The 27882-nt window shown below is 32.2% G+C and overlaps 1 protein-coding gene across 1 annotated transcript in view; it reads right to left on the bottom strand.

Moving 5' to 3' along the window:
• The window catches only part of CSMD3 (CUB and Sushi multiple domains 3), a 1016080-nt gene that overhangs the window by 151616 nt on the left and 836582 nt on the right, over window positions 1-27882 (bottom strand). Inside the window, exons 33-34 of the mRNA XM_006916698.2 lie at window positions 670-783; window positions 62-157 (exon numbers count right to left, since the gene is read on the bottom strand). Of these exons, the coding sequence (XP_006916760.1) occupies window positions 62-157; window positions 670-783 (210 nt within the window). The remainder of the gene's footprint in view (window positions 1-61; window positions 158-669; window positions 784-27882) is intronic.

Below are 27882 nucleotides of genomic sequence, written 5' to 3'. Positions count from 1 at the left end.
TGAACACAGCACGAAAACTAATATTATTCCTTAGTATGCTTCTAGCTACCGGATTACTTACCTTGATAAACAAAGTGAAATCCCTTAGCTGTTATTGGTCCAACTGAAGTAAATCGAATTGTGATCTGATTACCTGAACTCAGTGGAAGTGATTCTCCTACTCAACAAAACAGACACTAAGATATCATAAATAATTTCATTCAGTAAACCTAACAAATTATATTAATTTACACTGTCATTTGAAAACGTCAATCTATGTTCTATGAAATTACTTTAATATATCCTACCACCAACAATAAATTTTCTTTGGGTTCAGCTTTAATTGCAACCTTTTTACTGACAGGCTTTGATTACATTTTGACACATTTTGCCTCATTCTTTAAAGAATTCTTAAATATTTATACTACATTAAACACCACAGATTAAGTGACCAAATATTATATTTACTTGATTACAATCTCAGCAAATAGTTGGTTAGATTTTTTGTAAGCGTTTGATTTACTATTAATTGTGTTTCTATTTTTTTTTTTTTTTTTAATAAAGAGTGATTCTATTTTTGGTTTGCTTTATCTCTAATATGGATGACATAAATCTCAACTTTCACTATAATATCAATCAAAGTCAGTATTTAATCAATAACTGATGCATGGCAGTTCTATTAAAGGATACCTGAATGGGATCCTGAGAGGGAAGATAACAGAGAAGATTGCTGAGTTGGCCCATCATACACCTCAACAACATCGTGGAGTGATGTCTGGAAAAATACAAACTGGCCAAACACCACTGATCAACAGGAACCAGGAGGAGCAAACAAATCACCAACCATCCAAAAACGAAAACAAAAAACAAAAAACAAAAATAGAAAGAGGAGGAGAGAGAGAACAAAGTATTACAATATAATAGTCATCTTTTTTTCTACCTTTAAAAGAGGATAGGTGCCAATTGGTTGATATGCCTGACACATGTATTTCCGGTCATAAAAGTAATGACCTTGGCCTAAAAGCAATAAAATTTTAAGGAGACTATTTTTAAAAAATAAATAAAATAGGCATAACAATTTAGATCAGAAATCATAAGGTTGGTGATTAATGCTTTATAATAACTATTTTTTGATTTTCCCATTGGTAGTTTGATTCTTATCACTTTGTGACTCTCTTCTCTTTTTCTAATTTTTTTTTTCCTCCTCTTTTATATGAGATAGACAAAGTTTTAATTTAGGAAATTTTTTAAAGTTTGCTTTTAAAATGCTATCCCAGTATGAATAATAGTTTTGCTGGAAAAATACCAGCAAGATACTTTTCAGGTGTTAAATCATGTTCTAAGTTAAAAGTGATACCTACACATTTATTGTTAATCTTCTGCCAAAATAAATTATTTATGATTTCTCAGCTATTAAGATACTATAAAATTTTACAAAGTAATTGATTTTTCATTGTAAGTACAGATTTGAAGTATTTGAAGAGAGATTTAGAAATGTCTCTTTTATACTTCATTTTATACTTTTCCTTTAATTATGTACGGTTTACATGCAGAAACTACCGAAAATGTAACTTAAAAGATAGAACCTGTTCCAGAGCAGATATCAGCTTGTGTTTTGTGTCTTAAAAAATGAAATGAATAATAAAAATTATCCTTAAAACTTTTCATTTCATTAAGTAGAAAAATTGTGGGGTCTAAAAGAGTATGATTTTTAAAATTAAAAATGTAAAAACAAGGTAACTTATAAATTCAGAACCATATTGCTGTAATAAAACTATGCGTTGCATAAATTACATAGTTTTTAAAAGTTCTTCATATTTTATACCTTAAATCAAGGTTATAGTCATTCTTTGGTGGTCCTAGTTCATTTGAAATATGTTGAGTTTTACATCTATACACAAATACTGCAAATAAAGCTATACTTATTTTTTTGAGCAGCTAAAATAAGCTGGTAATCTCAGTACAGTTCTCTGTGGGGTAAAAGAAGACGAACTCAGATACAGGGTTGTTGATTTGAACAATTCCTTAACATTAAAGTGCTATAGTTCTCACAAAATCCTCCTTAAAACATTTACTAGAAGTCATGAAAGCAAATTTGTTTCCACCAAATCAGATAATTATGGTCAATTATTTTAATGGTTTGCTAGTCGTATAAAACATTTTCGGTTCAGGCCTTTTTAAAAGATCCATATTTTGGTCTACCATATCCCAAGCTATTTCAAAAATACTCCAAAAATTATTAAGAAAATTTTGGTTTTCTGTTTTTCCATTTGCTTAGATTGGTGTTTGAATGATCCATTTTCATATGTGTCTTTAAAAGTTCCTACTATAACACAGATGTTCTTGCCTTTCCATGTGCAGAAACTAACCATAGGCACTTTGCGAAATCAAGCACACTGTGCAATAAGCCTCTTGACTTATTTTGCTGTATCTTTTTGGGAGTTATTAGAAAAAAACATTAAAAATCAACATTCTTTAACTCTATATGCCTAAACATCTCAAATTTCCATTAGGAAGCATGCTTAATTTCCAAGCAAATTGCTACATCTACAAACAACTTCTAAAACAAAAATACACAGTGATCCAAGAGCTTTTTCTAAGGAAAAAGAAAAAATAGAAAACAATTCCCTATTTTTTGTTGTATGTAGGCTCCTTGTTTTCAATTGTTACTTTTCTACAGATAGACCAGTTTTGTATCACCTGGAAATTGGGTATGCAGGCTTTTAACAATATGGTCATAACACCATATATCTGCATCATGTTAAATAAACTGTAGAGTGTGCCCTTTTTAATGTCATTAGAAACTTGGCTTTAATTTATTGTCGTAGTTCTGAGATGAGGTTGAGGAGAATTAAGACAGGGGATGAAGGAGTGCAGTGTTGACTCCTTTACAAAGCAATCAGAAAGTTACTTTTCTTTAACTGTAACCTAATTCCACATTAACATGACAATGGGAATTTTATTTTACTATTTTTAATTTTTGTTTTCATATAACTACTCTTTTTATTTCTTTAAATATGGGTGGTATACGATATTATATTAGTTTCAGATGTATAATATAGTCATTTGACGTTTTTATACCTTACAATATAATCACACCACTAAGTCTAATAATCATGTCATGGTGCAAAGTTTTCACACTATTATTGACTATATTCTCATTCACCCTTTTCACCCATCTCCCCAACTCCCTGCCTTTGGCCAATGAAAATTTTAAATTAAAAAATGCTTTTACTAGAAAAAAAATTACTCTGATAGTAAATTATTAAAGATAAAAAATTTTAAGTACATTCTTAAAGTCTTTTTGTAATATAAAATGTCAAGAACATTTGCATAATTACCTACGCATTATCAGATTAACTATTGTCTCACTAAAATAAGTTTCAAAGAGCATTTATTTCCTACTCTACACTCAACTGTGTCAGATCCTTTATCGTTTGGTCATTTAATTCTGGAGAGTTTGTCCATTCTGTTTAATTTAGCTATCCCAAATGTGAGTCAAAAAATAATGGGAGAGTGCCTGGGATGGTGTAAACAAACTGGTGAGCATTAGTATGGCTAAACTGTTAGAATATTCAGTGCAGAGCAACGGTCACTTTGAAAATCTGCAGAGGTACCCGGGGTGTAACATAATGAACTCAATGGATTAGTGTGCATTATTTTAAAATATGAATAAGAACAGAGGAGTTAAAAACTCTCTTTTCCACTAAACTCTACTCTGGAATATTGCTGAAATGTTCTAACACTGTCTCAACAAGTCAGAAACTTCTATTACGTTGCCTTTAATTCTTGTGCCATCAAAATAACTAGCTAGTACATTGTAAAGAGACTCACTGATTTAGCAATTAATTAATTTTAAATGAGGATAATAAAACAAACAGGGACATGATTACTGTTATTTGGTGATGTGGTTTGGAGTTATTGAATTAAAAATAAAAAATGAGTTTATGCCAATAAAAAAAATTTCAATTTTGATTTTGTAAATTTTGTTTCTTTCTCAGAAGGGAATACTTCAGAGTATCACAACAGCACACTAGTGTGAGAAGGAAAAAACTCAGAATCAGACTGGGCCATGGCTAAGGGAACTGATCTAATTACTTCTGTGGAAGGTGGTGATAAGTTAAAATTAAAATGTTTAAGAGTTGTGGTAAATTCAGGTCTGATTCAAAGTTGCTTTGATGTCAAATGGTTCAGACTTGGTGGAGAATGACAGGGCAGTAGGTCACTCTGGGCAGTGGTAGTTTTACTAGTCAACTAGGTGGTGCCTTATTAATTTTGGTACCAAGATATTAAAATGACAAGGTTTCCTTGCTTCATGACAGAATGGATAAAGTTGCTTAAAGATTGCCAGCATCTGCAGTCAAGCAGATTTAAAAGGACTAATGCTTTCAAATTACCATTCTATAGGTCTGAAATGCCCTAGAAAATGATATTAGGGCATTTTAGAAAACTGCCTAATGAAGAGTTTAGGATTCAAGTTCTGGAATCTCTAAGACTGAATCCAGGATATACCACACAGAAAAATTACTTCACCTTCCCACACCTCAATTTCTTATTCTGTTAAATAGGGATAATAAATGTACTTAACCTAGTAGAATTAAGGTATTATCTAAACTGATACTTGTAAAACACTTTGAATGGTGCCTGAATGAGTAATACATATTAGCTATTATTAATAATAACTGAGTTTTGTAAATATACTTACTGCTACTTCAATCTTAAAACTTACTGATAGGCAAAACTTAACTGACTTTCAATATTAAACAGCATATTCTTCCTCATTCTCTGCTTTCCATACATGCATTTTTTAGAACAAATGACTGAACTGATTGGGTTAGAAGAGTATTCTGGCTATTTCAATCAAGGTTCATTCATGATTTCAAAATGGCTATGTACTTCTATAGCTACTTGATTTTTATATTCTATCCTTTTGGGTAGAATATGAAAATGTAATTAGAAGCTTTCTATATGGGCAAAGAAAAACGAGCAAGGTGAAAAGGCATTCTACTTTTGTTTTTGTGTACTCCATCTTAAATCCACGTCCCTCTATTGCAAAGGGAAATTCCATTACAAAGAAATATTTCTATTCAGAAGGGAGTCTGGGCAGAAAAAGAAATAGAAAATATTATAAATCCTTATTAGATCTCAGCCTGATCCTCAACATGCCTGTAACTGCTTTTGCAAAATTTACACATTCTTTAGTATTCTAGGGTTCTTTCTGACTATATTAGGCACTCAGCTGGTTGGACATCCTGCTAAATATTTTTTAAAGAAGTCAGTCCTGTTTTGCTCAGCTTACATTTTAGTTACCAACACAGCACAGAAGAAAACATACACACGCACCCATACTACTAACAGGGTAGAAAAAAAGAATATTCAAATAAAAAATATGTTTGGAACTATAGTTGATTATGTGTAATAGAATAAAAAATGACCATTGGTGCTATAAGCGATCAAAAAGTTTGACTAGCTTTAGAAGCATTTTGCCTCATACTTTCTTCTCATGTAAATATTTCAAGACATATTGTAAAAAATGTCCATGTTTGCAAAAGGCTTCCTTTTCAAATTAGTAACAGAACTCTTTGCTCTCTATAGCTCTGAATCTGAAACTACTTATTATGTAAAAAGTTCCAATGCTGCATTTTGAGATCATTATACTACTTGAATATCTCATGATTTTAAAGTTTTTCTCATTTAAAGATGATTACAAAATATCCAATTAAAACTTCACTTTTATAAAAAATATCAAATTAAATATCATGAAAATTTACTCTGAAAAGCACCACAAGGTAGAACTTTTAAAATCAGCCCCAAATCAAATCAGTTTGCTACTTATTTTTAAGAAGTCACCTAACACTGGAAAAGTTTGGGAAGAAATTGTGTAATTGATAAAATAATAAGTGAGAGTTTCATCAGTATTAGGAAACTTGTATTTTCTATGTACCAGATTCCAAATACTCATGGTTATTATTATGGTACAATAGTGGTAACTAGTAACTCACAATGAGGTGCTTTTTACTATCACAGCATTTTAGTTAGGTGAATCATTTGAATCATATACTAATTATCTAGGGGCCTATGAAAATCTCCACACAGAAGCTTGGCTACATGCTGGGGTCAATCCCACTGTAGAGCAAATAATCTAGAAGTGCCCGGTTAGTAGCTCAGAGAATACAATAAGATCATTCTGGCTCAGAAAATAAATATGCCAAAACCTTATTATTGCTATATTGTAATAATTAGAAAATAAAAGGTGTTACTTAAAAAAAAAAAAAAATTCATGGCCCTGACCATGACACATGATTATCTGGTAACTTAGTAGCTCCAGAAATCTAATCCTGCTTTGAACTCATAACGGTATAAGAAATTCTAATTTATTTTCCTTTTAGCAATTTCTGGTGTGATATTTCTGTCAATCAATAAACTAGGTTTACTGACTAAATCCAGAATATTTACTTTCAGGCTTCCCTAAAGCTGGCCTTCTGTAAATATTGTCACCATTTACCACTCAAAGTTGCCCATTTGACATATTTTGAGCATACAGACATTGTAGGGGAAAAAAAACAAAAAACAAAAAACTTTTATAGCAAATATAGTTCAATTTTCTTTAATTATTCCAGGAGCAAATATTGATTCAATTGAGAACCAACAGCTCATCTGCAATTTGGCAGTGGCAACATGTCTCAACAGCTAAAAATTATTCGGTGTTTGAAAAGCAATGGAATCAAGAAAAACACAATAAGCAATTCTATTGCATGTCTAAAGAAGTAAGACAGGAAAGCAAAATGAAAAATTTTAAAGTGTTAGCATGTTTTATTAACACAATGATTTTTAACTTAATTTCAATTTGGATGAGTGTTTTTCATTAATTATCCTTAAGATGTTTTCTACAGATCTGGCAGAATATGCCTGCAAAATCTCAACTAGGTTAGACAGATATAGGTCAGAAAAATATTCTCACGTGGATTATAACATAAATTTATGGGACTTTTTTTTAATTAAGGAGATTTCCAAATATATACAAATATATATATACAAATATATATTTCCAAATATATACAAATATATATTGAGAGAATAATTAAACACCCATGAACCCAACATTCAGTTTCAAAACTTGGCAACATTTACCAATTTTGTTTCATCTGTTCTCTCATCCCCTTTTATCCTCAACCTGGGAGTGTTTTAAAGTTACTCTCAATGTCATATCCTTTTTCCATAAATGCTTTTGTATTTATCTCTAACGAAGAAGGACTTAAAAAATAACAATGCAATTACCGTATCTAACTAACCATAATGTCTTTCTGTCATTTAATAACCATTCCTTGATTCCATTTCCTAATTTTCTCAAAAAAGGTATTTTTACAGTTGCTTTAATCAAATCAGGATCCAAACAAAATCTATACATTTCATTTGGTTGATGTGTCATCAAAGTCTTTTAGTATAAAATTCCTGACCCTTGTCTTATTTTTAATGTAATATACTTCTGCAAAAATATGGGTCTTTTGAAGGTGGGGAAACTAAAATAAGATAAAATTCAACTGCTCAAAATGTTACTAGCATTCAGTTTATGTTGAGAGTTAATTTTATGAAGTTACTGCAAAGCAAGCAACTTTGAAGAACACCTCTGGATGTGAGAGGGCTGCTTTGTAGATGTGGTTCTTAATTCCCCTGAGTCCCATTTCGATCAGAGCAGCTTAATTTCCCTCTGTTTTATTTATGAAAATTTCACATGTAATTCAGCATTAAGCCTGTATTCAAATTCTTGCTTTCCCTGAATTCTTTAACTACACTCTGCATATTGCCTCCTACACATGTCACATCTTTTCTTCAGACACAGTACCATGAACCCCTAAACTCTCAAAGTTCTACTGCAGAAGAGCTCTATAATCGGCAGAATTTACATCTATTTTAGGATGACAGATGAAGAGGTACATCACAGGGCAACACTTTTAAAGAGTTTCTCAGTTTTTCCATAAAATCATCACCAGTCATCTCTTTAATTCAGACTCTAGTCTCATCATGTTGGGAGTCATGCTTGTCCATTTTCATAACAGAAGGAATTCTAAGCCTACTTATTCTTATTATAGATGTAATTCTACCATGATGTAATTTATCATGTTCTAAGGTTTAATTTCCTGGACTAGCATCTGTTAGAAATGTCCAATTAAAGGGAATTTGCTGCTGCTAGAAATTTAGAAAATGGAGTAGCTGGTGTATTCATTTACTTACTAAATTAAAAAAAAAATATATATATATATATAAAATACCCCCAAAGCACAATATTAACTAGTTGCCATTCATTGAACTCTTATTATTGTAAAGATCTATGCTATGCTCTTTATACACATCAGCCAGATTAACCCTCAAGACACTGGGGTAGGCACTATCACCTGCAATTTAAATGTAAAAAATACTGAAAGAAATAAAACGAGTTTCAAAAATTACAAAGCCAGCAAGGAGAACATCTAAGATTTGAACTATGGAATATGAACTATCATGAGCATGGTCTCTTAATCATTATCCTATAGAGCACAAATAGCAGTCTGGGGTCTACTAGTGAACAAGTGGCTTTGAAAGTCATTGAAGAAATCTTAAGACTTAAAAACTCTACAATTAAGATCCATCACAAAGATTCTGAATTGAAAGAAAAAAAATGTTGAGAAAAGTGAGGAATATATTTTATGGTATATTTATAAATGCATTTGCCCAAAATGGCGAAATACTTATTTAGTGTCATTAATAATAGAAGACTAAATTTCTATTATCTTGAAAATACATTCATATCATTATATGAAAATGTATTCTTAATAAATAAGGTGTTATATGTTCTGTAGATTAGCACTTTTGAGGCATAGAGTTTGGAATTCATAGTAGTAGCTGGATCTAGTAACTTTTGTTGTCATAAGTATTACAAAATAAAATGTTAATCATAAAATCCTGGGGTTTACAGTCCTATAAACCTGGATTTGACCAGATTTGCTACTTACTGTTGTGTGACCTTGACCAAACTATTAAACCTTTCTGAATATCTTTCCTAGTGTGCAAAATAATACCCACTTCATAGGATTTTTTTAAAGATTAATCTCTAAAGCATCTTGCTCTGTGACCTTTCTAATATTTTCTTTTAAAATACTTAAAATCAAAATATGATTTTATAAATGGAAGAAATTAACCATTTATTTTTAAAATTCTGTCAAATGTAATGGTCAGTAGTAATGATCAATAGTAATCTTAACAATGAAAACAATAATCATAATAATAGCCTTATCAGTCTATAATAATAATAATAGAGATCTTATCAATCTTTAGTCCAAATCATCAGGTAATATAAATATCTTTTTAGTCTTTAACCTTCCTCAAAGAGTACATAAACACATAATAAACTGAAAGGAATTGTTAAAATAAATCTACAGAATGTATATTGTTCAGGGAATACACTGAATTATATTAGTAAACATATGGTTGGATTGTTTCGGTTCCCCCAGAGACTTTTGATCTATAGTTATTTTTTTCCTTTTCAGAAACTATCACAAACTGTATTGCCCATAATCAAAGAAAGAAAAAATGTTTTATGCCAGTGTGGAAAAGGGCTACTCTTCTAAATACAACCAAAGTAATGTACTTCACCATTGCTGTCTTAACGCCTTCTCCATCACTTCTGGTGCCTTCTTCAAAGATTTTTGGACCCATCATTATCACCATCATTATTAACAAAAGCACCTAATATGCATCTACAATTTTATTACAAATACGTATACCTTTATTAAGTTAGTTATCATTTGCCATGTGCAAAACACTAAACTAATTGCTGAGAAATTTACAAACAAATGGAAATTCCAGACCTTATAAATATGGATATAGTTCTGGTTTTTATATAAAGATATTTTTGACTACAAAATCATTTAGGTATTATACATATGTGGCTGAAATTAATTAGATACAATTGTTTTTTCCTTCACTTGGTGTACATGTAAAACTTACTCAGATTAATATCAGTAGTTGATAAGCAATGAGCCTATTGACATTTGACTTTGTACCTCTTGACCCAAACCTTTTGTACATATAATTCTTTTTAAGAAAATGATAGATATGTTCAAAAAAACCAACCTTCCATTGAACTAGTAAAACCCCATTTTTGAGAGGTGGCCTTTATTAATAAAGAACTACATCTCATGGAAAATTAATGATACGAGGGCCAGTGGTGATTAATAACCAGTGGTCTCATACAGGATCAATCTATAACCTATAAAAAGATTATATTTGAAAAGGATAACCAGCAGGTTCTTAAAATTTTTAATGAAAACATAAAAAATGATAGGTGCCCAGATTAACTCACAAGATCAATTTAATCTGAAGTCAGTGTAATTCATGAAAATCAGAATATTTTAACTGTACAAGAGATTTTGTGATAATCTGGTTGAATTGTTTTACAAATGAAGTAATTCAAGCTCAATAAGATTGAATGATTGATTTGTAACATCAATCCTATAGGAAAATTCATTCTATGCTCCAATTATAATAGCAAGGAATATATCCCAGCAGGATTTGGGACTTCATTGAAAGAAGAGTTTAAAGTCCCTACGCATGAATGGAAAACATTGCTTAATCTTATTATGCCTGTACTGCTGTATTCAAAGGCATGTCTAAGTTGATCATTAAGGTGGATAAATGGGGAAAAGTGGTCTTTATAGTGAAGTGCAGTGTTTTCAAATTAGAATTAAGCATATGTGTAGCCTGAGAATTACTGTATCCTTGTTCTTCATTTAAATTAATTTACTTTTGAATCCCATTCATATTTTTTCTGCCTTACTCTCATCAGATTGTCTTTTCTTTTTCCCATCAGAGGGTGAAAACCCTTGTAGTACTGTGTGAAGTATTTAAGTTCCTTGTGTTGTCTAGATGTCAGAAGCTGTGAAGTGTAAAATCATTCTAAATAATCTAAATTACTTAAGATATAATTCCAATGGAAATAGCTCAAATTATATTGTAAAGAATCTTTTTACTTACATTTGCAAAATTTATTCACAGAACTGTATAAAGCATTTAGCTTTTAAAAGAAGCTGTGTGAAAAATGTGTTTTGGATTGTCTTCAATGGAAAAAATGGCTGCAAATTTATCATTTTGTTTCTGAATGCAGAATGAGCTAAAATAGCATCACTTCCACTCCTCCCAACTTACTTGTAGGAACGGTTAACTGTTCAAAGCCCCGAATGTAAAAATAGAGAAAGAATTTAAAAATAAGATTTCAAAAAACAATAACTCATCTACATAATAATTTGTTTCTAGTTACCATAGCAAATAATTAATGTTTGAAGAATAATGTTTTAACTAAATATTTAAAAAAATAATTTATAATCACGTCATCATTACTAATTAAAAACCTATATTTAAGGAACACATATTATTTGTGCATGCAGCTCACTTGTATTATGAACTGGTTAAATGGTTTACAAAGCCATAGAACTAGCTTCAAAACACAAATGGAACACTTTTTAATTTTTTACTTCAATGAATGAAACCTTATCTTTAATGGAACTTTTGTTAGATCTCCTGCTGGATATCAAGGACATAATATGTGATTCCATAAAATTATTCAACTTCCCCCAAGCATGTCTGACCTTGATCCAAATTACCGTCACAGAATTTTTACTTCTTTTCACATTTCCATTCTTCTTTTTTTTTTCTTTTTTCTTTATCAGGAATTTTGTCATTTAAATGTTTCTTGTATAACCGTTATTCTGAATAACTAAATTTTATTTCTTAATTTTTAGTTGTTAGATATTACAGTAAGACAATGTTGGGCCCTAATTAGCAATAACCATTAAGCAAATAAATCACATGTAAAATGGGACTATTCTAATTTATGTGACATGATATTCCAAAATAAATGAGACCTTGAAAATTTTGGAACAGTATGCCTTACAAGGGTCACATGTGGCTTATGAGCAAATTTTTTAAAATCGTAACTGTTAGGAATCTTACACTAAACTCTATTTTTGTACATTTTTTCATATTTAGAGATGAAAGCTATAGTGAGTTGAATAATATTCTGATTTCAATCTGTGAACTCCAAATATTCTTTCAGGTTAATCTGGACTTCATTTATGGATTAGATAATTCATTTAAATTTAGTAGAAGGTGAAGTGGTGCCATGAGAAGAAATCTTTTATGGCTACATATGTTACACTTACAGGTGAATTTATTGTCCCGGGGTTAACTTATGATGATTGGAGCAGTAGGTGCTATCCCCATTTTGAGGATGAGGAAACAGGCCTGAAGGCCACCCCCAAGGGAAACCTCACAGCTGAGAGTCACACCCAGGGCCTCTCGAACTAACACCCACTTTTAAGCAATGACATAGCAAACATATTGGATACTCAGTGTGGATCATTTTTAACATTCTATCATTCAGTAAAAGTATTTTCAGTAATAATCAGAAATTAAGCAAATAATAATAGCCAGAAAAGAAATACAGTGAAAAAGTTTCTTTTTATTGAACTGTGTTTTATACATACACACACACACACACACACACACACACACACACACACACACACACACACACACACACACACACACACACACACACACACACACACACACACACACACACACACACACACACACACACACACACACACACACACACACACACACACACACACACACACACACACACACATATATATAATGGTTATAATAACATATAATAGGTAAAATTGTATAATAATATAATTATGTATAATAATATATGTCATAGTGGTAATATTTCGAAATAAAAAATCAATGTTATGGTACAAAAAGGAAAGATGTAATGAAGTAATAGTTTAATTACATGAATATAATTTTGAAAAATACGAGAAAACAAAATTTGCTAAAGTTTGGATTATTTTAAATTTTACACAGAAATAAAAAAAATACAAGTGTCTACATAGGATGGCTTAACTGAAATAAGACAAGTTCAGTTTCTTTGCTTTACAATCACTGCTCTACCATGTTGACACTATTTAAATGAAGAAACATACAGTGCACTGGGGCTGGAGGCTCAAACCAGAGTGAGCTGGAATGACTTCGAATTATTAAAATCTTAACTCTGAAAAAGGACTGTGTTTGCTTAGTTCCAGTCGATCAAGGGCAAAATATAAAGTAAAATAAAACAAAACACCACTGGTGAATTGGTATGTATGTATGTCTGTGGGGTGGGGGAAACATTTAAAAAAACTAATTGCACAGTTCAGTAGATGTTTTGTATTGATTATGAACTTTCTGCAGTATTTTTAGAAATAATTCTTTTGCATCAAAGGAACTAGATAGAATCACATGTCTTGTTTAATTTTTTATTCTATATATAAAAAGCTAAAAAAAACTGAACTATTCCAATCAAGGAATGATTCCCAGTACTCTGTGACTCCCTCTTCCTGTATGTTCTCCCCAGACTCTACTGACTTTCTGTATCTAGACTCTCTGCTTCATTTTCTTAGCTGATATCTTGGCATCTTTGAAAACTCAGAGAAGCTATCACTGAGGACTCACTATCATTATATCAGCATTTACTAGATTAAGGGCTGCTCAAATATGCTTCTATAGTACACCCTGCTTATTGTGGTCATATAAATTATCACATTATTTTGAAATTTTTATTTAAATGTCTTTTTCCTCCACTCGTTGAGATTACTTATGTGTGTGTTCTAGTACCTACTTTCCTGGCACTCATCACATGTTTGTGTGATGAATGTAGAAACAATCATGTACCAAAAAAAAAAAAAAAGAACAGAATAAAAAACGCTGAGACAATGTTTTCATTCTTCATGTAATCATGATACCTTACAATCATTTCAAATAGCAGGTGTTAAAAAAGATTGTGTCAGCATGACTCTCCTTTTTCATTTCCTTGTTTTGTCTCACAATCAATATTATTTAAGCAAATATTAATCATATCTGACAGAGCTTCCTTAAATATAAATGGAGCTGTCATAAGTTGCTTTAAAAAGATAACAAAAATAAGGGTATTTAGTTTAATTCACTTGAGAGTGATGGCCTCACATTCTTTTAAGTAGGCAACAGAGAATGTTATTAGTCAAATAAAAATGAGCTGCCTACCCTCTGCCAAAATCTCACATAACTTGAGAAAAGATATCTGCCTGGTCACCAGATCCATTTTACAATATTTATTATGACCTGTTCTGTATCTGTGTGAGGCCCTGAGGCCAGGGTCTGCCCCTGGATCTGCTTCCTTGAGCATGTCTCCTGATAGCCTCGTGTATAGAAGGACACGAGTCATTATTTTCTATCTTCTAAATGTGTCTTTATTCCGACCACCTCCTCTCTCCATTCCCATCACATCCTCAATTCAGACCCATATCATTCTTTAACCTTCTCTGTGATATCCCTGTGTAGAAATCTGAAGCAATTCCACTTCATTCTCCACACCTTTATGAAAGTGCTCAATCCAAAATGCAAATCTGATACTATCGCTTCCCTATATAAGACACTTCTGCTGTGGAATTGAGCAGATGGGCTGTATGAATAGTTTGATATTTTCATATATTTTCATTTTTCGTTTTCCCTCGATTATTTCTCTGGCAATTAATTTCTCAAGCTCCTCTAGATTCCTACCCACTACCATCGTAACTACTGTTAAAAAAATATTCATGGACATGTCTTCACTTTCTGATTTAAACTCTAGATCATTAAGCAACTGTTCTGCACTTTTTAAAGTCTTGATATGTAATTAAGTCTCTGGAAAAGGGATTTGGAGGTATTAAAAGCCAGGCTAAAATCAAAGTATTAAGAATTTCGGCCAACGCAAAAATTATTCTTAAAACAGAAATATAACATAATTTCAATCATGAAAGATAAAAACTTAGATACACCAAACAACCAAATAGAGATTCAAACATAGGAAAAAGGAAGAGAAGAGTGAAAAAAAAAAAAACCTGAAAACTCTGCTTGAAGTTTATGAACAGATTAGGTTAATATTCAATTATTCAACAAATACTTATTGAGTGCTGATACTATATCAATAAATATTCCTGTAACTGAAACTATATAGTCCATGCCTTCAGTGATCTCACAGGCTAGTGGAAGAGACAACATATCAATATATACTTACCACGCTGTATGGTAAATTCGGTGGTGAAAATTCTTTCTTTAGTGTTCTGTTCATGCTACTCCTCTCTTAGAACACCTTCTCACTTGCTTTCTCCCTGCATGACATGTACCACTTGTGCCAACAGAAAACAAGGTTCATCTCTCCCATTAACACCTCTGAATCCTCATCACACTAGCCCACAAATTTTTAACCCACTTGATCTCCTGAGCATTAATATCGGTGCTGCCCATTCTGACATGCATATGTTGTCATTAGTTCTTATTTACAGGTAATTCTTGATGATAGGCACTCATGCTTTACTAACAGTTGGGGACACAAGTGTAAAAAATACAGGCACAGTTCCAGGTCTCACGGAACTGACAGTCTAGCACAGAAGAAAGTCATTAAGTAATGAATTAGAAGTATATGAAATGAGTACTATGACTCGAGGGCGTGACAGGATAACCAAGAGGTACAAGTATGAAAAAATAGAATAGCTCCATATGGTACCTCTTACATGGATTTCTTAAAGTTTCAAAAGGAATTGTTGTTAATTATCAAAAACTATGGTAACCTAACCTAAAATCCCATTGAATTTTAATGACATATAGACAATCAATAATTAAAAACATTTATGACCAAAATATCCAAAGTAACAAAGCAATTTATAAACATGAAAATATATAACCTCTACTGGAATAGGTCACCAGAGACTTTAACTCTTTTTTATAAAGAACTGAAAGTTTAGAAATTACCAGTAATTTCCCACTAAAAAATATTCACTCATAAGTCACTATCATATGGTGTTTATAGAAATATAACAAATTAGAGGTCAAAGTTTCTGTACTTCATCAACAGGCAGAATTTAACGAACAAGTGTGTGGTGCCTTGAGAAGGTTACTACAGTACAAATTAACAATCTAATTCTACATAATGGTCAAATTTCTAATGTCAATAAAATATCAATCATTTTTGGAAAGTGAGACTAGTGTCTTTATTTTTTTCCTAACATTGCATAAAATCTCACAAATACCTTTTAGAACATCTTTAAGTTCTGCCCCAGGTTCTGAGGCATGGAGGAGGGCAAACCTATGCTCACTGAATGGGGGTACCTGTACTATGTGGAAGCTCTGGAAGCTCTCAAAACTGGTTTTCCAACTCCAATTCTCTGTTTCTTCCCTCATTACTCTATTTTCCAGACAAATCCAAGAATTAGCTCTAATGCAAATATATTCAATGGAAGAGTGACAAAAGCCAGATTAAGTGGGAAAAGAGAAAGCAGTTAGTTATCATCAACCCTCATCACCTCCCTTTAAACTCTTCCTAAAATAGACACATTGTCCTGTGAAAAAAATTGTGACAGGATTAAATACACTCATTTACGTAATCAATTCTATTAATCACTATCTAAGCCAGGAGCTCAAAGTCAGCTGGAAGCATGTAGACATCCTCATCTTGCTGATAATTTGCTGCTCCTTCAAACTAGTATTTAATTACTTACTGAGATTAACAAGAACTTGGTTTTTAATAAAAATTGTATACATTTTTATGTTCAAAATATGAGGTTTATTATATGAATATGAATTTATAAAAGAGTATTTATAAACCAGACAATACATATCTTAGGAGACATAGTAAAATGTTCACATAAATCCCCCGATAAACAACCTTATGACCAGCATAATAAATTTCAGAATTTCAATTGATGGCAACTGCTGATTTCAGATAATCCTCAGTTCGCTAATTTAGAGACTGATGGTATAGACTATAAGATGTAATATGGAATCTACATTAGCTTATCTCGAGAGATAAGTCAAAAGAGGGGAAAAAGAGATTTAATTTAGTGTGTGTACGAGAGAGAGAGGGAAGGAGGGTGGAAGGGAGAGAGAGAGAGAACACGAGAGAGAGAGAGGGAAATATTTCCATTTGAGGTAATTAGATGGGGAAGTTAGATGAGTATGGAACCAATTTTTATTTCTGTGGATTGATGTCTGTGCAGCTGCCTAAATTCTGTCAGCCCCAAGATAAGGCTCTGAAGATATTCCAAATATTACTGTCATCAAGCCAGTCTCTACCCTCACAGACATTACTGTTAATAAACTTCATCAAAATATAGCCATTTAATGACAATTGGAAGAGAAGTAAAACTGAAAGAATACTTCACTACACCTGAATATCATACACTTGATGCCTCCTTTTAGTTTTGATACTTAAAAAGCATATTCTACTACTAATTAGAAAAATCACATTTTAACTTTATCATTAAAAAAAAATCAATATTTTAAAGATGTATTTTTGTATAAAGCTTACTGGTAATATAAACTAGAAATGATAACTTGTTTAAGATTAATTTCATGAAAACACTGTATATTGCTCACTATATATTTATTTTACACATAAACCATATAGTAGTAAAGTTTAAGCTGCAGATTGTTAGTAATGACTTAGAGAAAAGGACAGTAAAAAAATGAATGAGGATGAGGTATGGCATGTGTCTGCTGTTTAATTTTTTTAGAGGCAGAGCTTGAACAACAGAGAAATGATATATGATTTTTGTAGACTGCACTACCCAATAAATATATGAAGGCCACCTTGAGCTGCGAAATCTACTCTCTCTACAAAATAAAATTTTTTTGAGCTGACCCATGCTTGTCACTCTGAATGTAAAACTTACTATACTTTATAGCTTCATGTTACTTTTCAGAGATTGGCTGGTTATGTGGCAAGCATTCATGAAATACCATATATTGAATAATAGTCATCACGAGCATGAACATACCAAAAATGGAGTAGAGAGGAGATAATGCCTTATAATATCCTTTTTCCTTTCCGAATGAATTTCTCCTCCTACCCTCCCCTCGCCCATGCCCAGCTTGCAAGACTTCTCTCTCTTAGGGAATCCTCCTCTCTTAGATCCAATCCAAACCTTTGCACCTCAGTTTCTCCTATCCTTTCACTTCTCTATTTCTGACTTCCTCTCTCCCTTATCATGACTGTACATTACAAAACCCTACTGAATCACCTGAAAACTTGCAAATACCTCCTACGCGGGAAAAAATGATTGAACAAAGCAATAATCCAAAGCAAGGGAAGGAGTAAGGATAAGAACACTCACATGTTAATAAATATATTTCTATCATACAAGAGTTACAGAAATATAACTATTGCACCTTGTATTGCCCTTTATGTAGTCAAGGTTTCTAAAAATGTTTTCATACTAAAGGTCGACTCTAATAATTTTTATAAAATCAATTTATTAGATCAGAACAAGCATTATATTTTTAATGAATTAGAATAAAGTAGAACAGAATATAACAGACAGAACAGACAGAACAAACCAGATCTAGAATAGATCAGAGACCTCTCAGAAAGGAAAATTAAGTATGAACTAGGTTGAGAGGTAAAAAATGTGTTTATGTGAGTCTTAACAAAAAGTTTGAAAGTCTATAATGATATCAGGTATTAAACTATTAATTTCTATATAAAAACAAAAACTTAATCTTGAAGAATATTTACTTTAATACTTTGTTAGAACTATTAACTGAGATTCAACCACATTTTGGTATGAAAAGTAACTGTGACTTCAATTAAATTCTTATCCCAAAACCACAGGCTGATCAGTTCAAACGACCATTTGTGTGAAAGCAGTACTATTACTGTTTATTGAGAAATATATTTAGAGAGCAAGCCCATATTCCTAGAAGACAAAATCAGCATTGTAGCCAGCTACCTCCCAAGGGCAGAAATGATCTACAACAGGGAAAGAATAAAGAATGTTCTTTTTATGTATTTTACCAGCAGCGAGGAGTAGAACTTAAGTCCTTATGGGCAGAGAAGTTTAAGAACATATTTATGTATAACTGTTACCTTAACTAAATCTACTTGTATAATGATCATAATTTTTTGTTAAAAATGATTATTTAACATTTAATATTACTTAAATAATATTAAATGATTATTGTAGGCAATACAAGTTTTATAAATGACTGTAGAAGTACTCAAGTTAATAATTAACTTTTGGATTTACTGAGTTAAAAAGAAGGTAATAAATCACCTATTTTGGTGGTGAACTATCTGTTAGGATCGATTATTTCTTGCATTTATTGTATGAATATTATGGTAATTGTACTGAATTTACTTGCAAAGTCCCACTAGTGTGTACCTACGGACTAGTAGCTATTTTGTTTCTTAAATGGGTTATGGGGATAAAGCTGCCAGGGAATTGGATGGGTTTACTCCAGTCTATGTGCATTTGCTGACAGAATTAATTTAGAGATCTTTACCCATGTTCAAGCATTCTTGAGAAGTTGCGAAGGCAGAGTGAAGTGGTACTTATGAGTAAGGTATGACAGACTTGAGTTGCAAATCCAACACTAAAACTCACTAACAAAAGGACTTAGGGTAAGTTAATAAAATCAGCCTACCTCATTCTACTGTTACAAAGATTATGTGAGACAATAGCGCAAACCCCTAGCATAACGATTGGCATATAATCATCATGATTGCATTTATTTTTACACGATTTAGTAGCAGGTTGATTGTTTACCTTATAAATGAAACATCCAATCCACTCTACCAATTTATTATCATCCCCATCATTGTCGTAGGTATATTTTTAAGTATGTTTCTTTTAGTCTTCAAATAGCTACATTCTTCTCTCTCTCTCTTTTATGGACTCTAGGACTTATAATCTAGGCCACATAATGCTATCTAAGATGCTGTATCATTATTATGCAAATGCACTGTAAGGTTAACAAAGCTTCCTGTCTTGCACAGGCTCCTTCTAAGACCTTGGAGGAGGACTATCACCACATTCACAGGATATATGGTTTGGAAAAATTTACAAAAGTACAATACTCTTTTCCTTAAAGAGAGCTCCCCAGAATAGATCAGCTTTAAGCCACACAAAAACCTCTATCCATTCCCACCTCTGGGCATGACTCAAAGGGAGAGTTCATTTATTTGTAAAGCTGCCGCAACATGAAATCTTTGACGCTCCAATTTTTTTTTAAACAAATTTAATAGCTAATTCATCAGAGTAGGTCTTTAGTTCATAGTACATCTTGACTTGGCTGCATACTTTTAGCAAACAGGGAGATGTACTTTGCTTCATCTGCTCTTAAGACTATAGTGCAGCTGCTCTTGGAGTTGGCAATCTAAATAGCACCTAGATTTTGGAAGAGTTAGTGTAACCAGAAACAATGGGATTTGCCAGCTTTGGGACAATATTTTTTAAATAAACATAGGTTTAATTAGGGAAAAATAATGTATAGAAAGATAATAACTAGTATTTTTCTTAGAAATAGAGAATACTATTATGAGGTGGGAGACATAGCATTGAATCATCAAGCATATTGATAATAATAATAATAAAAACACTGCAGCAGCAATACAATAATATCAACAATAGAGTGCTAAATGCTTTGTAAACATAATCTCTAAACTTAAATAATTCTGTGAGGCAAGTATTAATATTACTGTTTCATACATGAGGTAATTGACACATAGCATTAAATAATTGCATATGATCATATGGCTAGTAAAATACAAGCCAGCACTAAAATCTAGTCTGTTTGACTTTTAACCTTTGTAGTTATTGCACATATAGTATATGCTAACCATGAAAATCTTGACTCTTAAAAGTAGGAAAGTAGTTGGAAAGCTTGTTTATTTTTCATGAGCTCATTCTTAGGTGCATTTCAATGAAGTCAGATCCCGGTCCTGGAAAAATAAACCTTAGGTATATGATGTAAAAACTTAAAATATTTTTTGTTAAATAATCATTTTTTTTATAGCAGTTAGTAGAGTGCTTACTATGACAAAACAATAGATAGGGCACATTTTTTAACTTGGGACTTTTCAAGAGAGCTTAAAAATGATTTATGACTTATACTTCAGAATTGTGCCTGATATACTATGCACTGAAAACAATGTGCCTTTTCCTTCTCTCTATTTTTTTATTGTGTTGTCCCTGTTAATTGGTGGATATACTATCATGGCCATGTCTCAGACACTCTGCAATAATTTTTATATTGGGGGTATTTATAAGCATAGTGCATTGCCTATAGATATAAAACAAAGACAACCATTTTAATTCAATTAAATTTAAAAATCATTTGTGGCAACATCCTGAGTACAAGAGGGTGAAGACAGATAAAACATGACACATTCTCTCAAGTGGTTTCCAATCTAGTTCATAGTTGCCCAGTAGAGTAAACACAGGAATTGTCTTGGATGCTTTTGAAATTTATGGAGGAGTTGCTCTCATAGAACCTTAGCTATAACATTGATATAGTAAGAATTAAAGAAATACTCCATTGATTATATGGCTTGTCCTCATGTTGAGAAACTGATCTAATAAAAAAGACAGATATATACAACCAATTGAAATACAAAATATATTAAAATATGCAAAATAAAGCCATAAAGAAAAAGCAATTTTTTAGTTTTTTTAATTAAAAAATACTGGTATAGTCATTCTCCATTTATGAGAATTACTAAGACAGAAACATGAGCATCTAGAAAATTATCCCTATCTTTTATCCATATATAAAATTATTTATAGTATTATATACTATATCCCATATTGCTGACTAGAAGTATTTTTTTCGGCTTTTAAAAAATTATGAAGTTTTTTTTTTCATGTATATATAGGCACATTTTACCCCTACTTACATTGCTTTCAGTAATAATTGTTTCTTCCTAGGTTCTAGCTGAATGTTTTACGCTAGTGTAACAGGAATCTAATGAATCTCTGGCATTTTAAATTTGTTATTGGAAATGAAATTAGTATATCAATAAAATGAAATGTGTTACAAATCCATACAAAGCAGAAACATATGACATTTGAATGCCATTGTGAGTAGTCAACTGTAGATGCTCAGTGGGAAATCCTCATGGTTTTATGTCAAGTCTTTACCCAATGTGGACTTAACACTTGGCTGAATGACAGGTTCTTATTCTAGCACAGCTAGAGACTGATTAAGTTAGGTTCTGGCTACACCGTAATGAAATTCGCTGAGTTTATATAAGCTTTAGCACCTAAACCAAAAGGGATGTGAAGAGTTTTATCAACATTAGGATGTTGAAAAGGAATAGCTTTTGGAGTAAAATCAACAGATGAAATCGGTTGAAGCATCGGTAGATTTAAATATTTCTGATGTGTTCCATGTATTTCTGTCAATTATCATTTTCAACAAGCAAGCAAATTCTGCTATATTTCATTCATTTTAAATATCCCATAAAAAGGAAAATAAACCCGTCATTAGTGCATATTTATTTAAAGGAAGAGTTTATTTATAATTTGAATATGCTCTTTCAGAAGAACAGATTGCAAACACCTCAGATTAGGAGTCATCTTTGCACATAGCCTTTGGCATGATGAGGGCTCAGTGCATATTCACTGAACAGATGAAGAAGAGTTCTTGGACTCAGGAATAAATATGTCAGTAAAATACAAAAATCCCATAAAATGTTATTTTCCTCTTCTGAAGAAAGGGAGCCTCCTTTTTGGAGCCTTTTTTGAGGCCATGTATCTATACAGAACTAGAACGAACAATATAATTTGAATATATATGGACAGCTTTTCTCCTGTGACAGGCTATACCCTTTTTGTTGTTGCTGTTAGATTTTAGTGTTTTTTACAGCAGTATGTCTGTAGCTTTCCAGTAATTTTATTAATGTTAGTGTAACAGAAATCTGGCACAAGCATGATAAATACAGTAGCATTATTCAGAGCAAAAAGATGATTTTTCCAAGTTCATATAACTATATAAAAGTCCAAGAGGGTTTCTCTAGCTTTTAATTACTCAAATTTCAGTGACGCCTCTTTTCTTTTCTCTCCTATGTTATTCAAGGTCCAGTGTATATACCACTTAGCACTTATACTTTTTTAGTTTTCTATTTGCTGTGTCTCAGCCATGGCCACACTAACTCTTGAAGGACATAGGCTTGAATTTCTCTCAAAAAATTCCAGTATTGACCATGTTCTCAAATCAATGAGATTGTGTTAATGTAACTTTGGATTTTTAGATTTCACCTAACCTCTCCAACCATGCCTAAACCATCACTGGAAGCAGAAGAATTATCTCTAATATGCTTCTTGATTCTATCACTTTCCTTCCATTCACACTAAAAGTTTCCTGAGTAGATACTGTGACAAAAAATAGGAATGTAAGTGAAAACTGACCAATTGAAATTTAACAGCCTTACACCAGTTGTTGCCGTTTTAAGAGGTGACTCTTGGTAAAAAGAGCTGATCAGGAGGTAGAATTTCTTGGAAACAGATTTTGATTTATGATTACAAAATCTAACATGTGACAGAATGTTGACCATTCAGATTTCTGCTGGAGTGACTAAGGTGCTATTGTGTTTAGTTCACTTTCGATTTTTCTATTTAAGTGATTAATCTCTTTAATATTACATATTATCATGAATTTTCAGAATGCTGTCACCAGTATTAATTTCAACATTCTTAAAAAAAAATTCTCTAACTCTGTCCTTGGATTTTTTATTTGAAATCTGAAGTAATGGGGTATAGCAGAGTAACAGTTAATTAACAACAACAACAAAAAGTAAAGAAAAAAAACCTTAAAAATTTTTTTTCTTTTATAAAAATCTACCAAACAAATTACTGAGAACACCTAAATTTCCTTAGACAGTGTTAAGGAGGTCATGGATCAAAGGGGTCAAGGGAGTCATGGATTACACCTCATTCATCTTGATATAGCTAGTGTCCAACAGTACAGACTCATAAAAAGATAGTTTGAATTTGGCTAAATAACTTTTAAAAGAATTATAACTCCTTGATGTAGGATATTTGCAATAGAGGCTTTTACACTACATTTCTAATGTTTTTAAATGAGTTTTCTGAACCTCTTCCAAAGTAGGCACTGGATTATGAAGAAGGATCAAAAGGAATAAATTCTAGTCCTGGATGCTAGCTAAAATTACAAGACATTGAACCTTTCTATTTAAATTTTTTCATATGTATAATTATAATAATCGTACTTTCTCTGCATGCTTCACAAGTGATGATAAAATGAGATTCTATATTTCTAAAACCTTTGTAAAATACAAGGTGGACAATAAAATTTTAAACTAAAATTGCATTTTGGAGACTGAAACAATTATCTCAATAATGATAGCATAAATGTACATAACCTATAGAAATATTTTAAACTATTTATTTATACATTCAGGCAACATTTTTCTGAGTCTCAATATATCCATCTAAATATTACAGGATTTTGACACATCTCAGAAAGATGTTTATTCCTTCACTTTTACCTCTTTCCACCTCTCCCTCGTAGCTGAGACAAATTTATGTACCCCCATCCATTGTCTCCTTTGTACTTTTAGTTTTTAGTAATGTGTACGGCCATCCAGCTGGAAACACCATTCTCTGGGCTCCCCAAAGCCTAATGTAGTTTTGTGACTAAGCACTCACCAACAGACTGTGAGCAGAAGTGATGGGTACAACTTCTATGTCTCATCCTTAAAAGAAAATGACTTGCCTTCATTTCATCCATTTCACCTTTCTCCAAAATAGGAATGAAAATGTGATTCATGTGAGTCAGATTTAACTGTGCAGATAAGGACAAGAACCTGGCCTAAAGGATGACGCAGCAGAGTATCCCCGCAGGCCTCGTCTATCATGGGATTGTTAAATAAGAGAAAATATACTTATGTTTTGCTCAAGCCAAAACATAAGTTTTGCTTGGGGGTCTCTCTGATGTGCTACCTTAGTCTCTATCCTAATAATATAATCTCCCTCTCCCTTTTTCTTTGCCCTTCACTTTCTAACCTTTTTTATTGAATGCTTACCTGGTGCCAGGCATTTAGGTATAGATTTAAAAAACTATGTAAAATGCTTAGCAAAGTGCTCAGTCCAGTAATGCTAGGTAAATGCTTTTGCTCATTCACTAAATGCCAGGGGCTAAAGTGACACACAGGAAACGTAATACGTATAGACTCAATCTTTATTCATGACTCTTACAGATAGCAACTAGACATGCAATGGCACATGATTATTTTAAAATAACTTGCAATTATTTAACCCTCAATTTGGCCAAAGTTCAAAAAGGAAAGAAAACAATAAATGATACCATAAAAGTTTGAGAAATATTATTTTTTGTGGATAAAAGAGCACAGTTCAACAAAATTAAATTTCTAAGATATAATCAGGCAAAATACATTTGGTCAATAGTTTTGAAAATGTCTATAGGAAAATAGCAAAATATTAATCTCTGTAGGCACTGTCACTTGTACAAATTCTTGAACTAATATGGTAAGCACCTAGGTTTCTTTGTTTTTCTGTTTTTTGGCTCATCTGTTTTCAGATGAATAAGAAAAATAAGCTAAGATGAGAAGGGGAAATGCTCTAGTCATGTTAGGTAGTTAGGAAGTTATAAGCAATGGGGGTTGGGAGTAGGGGACAAAGGAATGATGGCCTAACCCAGAGACCTTCCTTAGGACCTCCCTAGAACACTCATTTTATAGTTATAAATCGCTCCTGCATCCTGAGGAACAAAAGAATGAAGGTCCATAAACCTATAGCTGGTTTAATCTAGCCACAGATGCTTGCACAGTGAGGACTACTCTGACCTTTTTACCTCAGCTTCATCGTACCATCATTATAATTTCATGCCCATGCCCGGAAGTTCATGAATCTAACTATAATAGACTGAATTCTGGGTAATAACGTCCTGCACAGTAGACAAAGAGTTATATAACAGCCAAATGTCAGTCAAAATGACCTTATGTGCCAATCACCTAGGACCATCCTTGTAATCTCCCATCTTGGCTCTAATATAATACAGACCTCCTGACTTCTATAAAGTTATAGCCCTTGCTGTATGTAACTCACCCCTCCTTTGGAGCATACTCTATTTTTTGTCTTTTTACCTCCAAATTCCATGAGACTACAGCCTTCCTTGGCCGTGGTCCATCTCCTTCTAAAAATGTACTTTTAATAAATCTTACTTTTCCTAAATCTCACTGAGCTATAATTCTTTACTGCATTGGCAAAAAAACCTGAGGTACCCCTCAGTACTACTGGGGCATGACAGATTTCAGATCACTCCCATGGTAACAATTTATAGGAGGTCTCTAAAATAGTCAGAATCATAGAAACAGAGTAGAATGCTGGTTCCTAGGGGCTGGGGAGTTGCTGTTTAATTGGTATAAAGTTTTGGTTATGCAAGATGAGTAAGTTCTAGAGATCTGCTGAACTCTGCGACTATAGTTAACAAACATGTTACTGTGCACAAAACATATTAGGCACTTACAATTTTGTTAAGAGAGTGGATTTCATGTTGTGTTCTTACTACTAGTACTGTTACAAAATTATTTCTTAAATGGTTCTAGGAAGAGGTAAACACTTTTTTCGCCCCCAGGTAGATTTTATAAAACTTCAAATTTAATGTTCTTCTATATTTTAATCTTCAGTCAACTGAGACTCAGAGATCATTGAACTTTTCTGAGAGCATGTAGCTAAGAAGTCTTGTAACAAGAATTTAAAGATCAGTTGAAAGTCGAAAAGCACAGTCTGCACCCTTGACTCGTTAGCTTATCCTGTATCCCTTGACTAATACTATCTCCTGATCGGCCACATGCTTAGTAACAAATTATCTTAACAAACACAAATATTTTCACAAAACATCAAAAATATTATTAAATATGGCAAGAACTCTAGCATAGTGGCCTGATAATATTGACAACATTCACACTTTGAGACATTCTGGTAAGGGCATTTTAAAATTTATATGAAAAACAGATGACATTTGAGTCCTAATACACTAAAACATTGCTCACATCTGTTTTCTCCTTATGACATCAAATCTTCAGAATGAAAAGCTTTAGTAGATTTCTTGATTTTTATAGTTTTTAGATTTTCTTCTGTGATTATTTTGCAAAGTATTACAAATTCTTTTCCAACAGAAAGTGATAAGGTTTATTATATATGAAAATTTTATCCCTTATTTTTTACTTATTTAATTATACAATACTTTTAACTTCCACTAAAAAAATTCAACCAATTTATGTTTGAGAACTTACCAAAAGTAGAAATAGTTCATGTACCTTGAACAATTTAATCCCATAAGATATAATCATGAAAATTATAATTATTAAATTTTAATGGATTTCCTATGGTGCTAATTTTTTTCAATGTTTGAAAGAACTTAAAATTATAAACCTGGAGTAAAATTAAGTTATTTAAGGTTTTCTTTGTTAAGAACTGGAGGGATCATTGGGATTAATTATCTGTACATGGGGTGGATTTGTTGTTTTGTTTGATACTCTAAGTCCATTCACATTTATTTTTCTTAAAGTGTACTTTGAGTTCTTTTTTCTTCTTGCATCACAAACCGCATTCTCAACCCATATGATTTGGGTGGAACTGATTCTGCACCCAGTCTTATTGTTTTAAATAAATCAATATTTCCCATTCACTGGCCTTAGTGGACAGTTCAAGGACTGAAATGTAATCCACTCAGAGTTTTTGAAATATCAGGAAGTATTTTGAGGACATTGTTGGAAGGAAAAAATAAAAAGTTTCTTTTCCTTTTTGTGTTAAAAAAAAAAATCGAAGAGATTAATTTCTAATGGTGTGGTATAAAGTCATGAGGTTTAGAATTTTCAAAGCCATTTTACCTCCAAGAAAGGAGAGCCCTGGGTTTTGGTGTGGGGAGTGAGGTTAGGGACAGGGTAAAGGAACACTGAGAGAAGTCTGATGACAAAGCTGACACTGGAAAGCTGAGTGCGAAGAGAAAGAAGAATACTGTACTGGTTGTTATGGATCTGCTGAA

This window comes from Pteropus alecto, unplaced genomic scaffold (genome assembly GCF_000325575.1).
Source record: "Pteropus alecto unplaced genomic scaffold, ASM32557v1 scaffold164, whole genome shotgun sequence".
Lineage (NCBI taxonomy): Eukaryota > Metazoa > Chordata > Mammalia > Chiroptera > Pteropodidae > Pteropus > Pteropus alecto.
The sequence above is the reverse complement of the archived record's forward strand: the minus strand, read 5'-3'. Positions and strand labels throughout refer to the sequence as shown.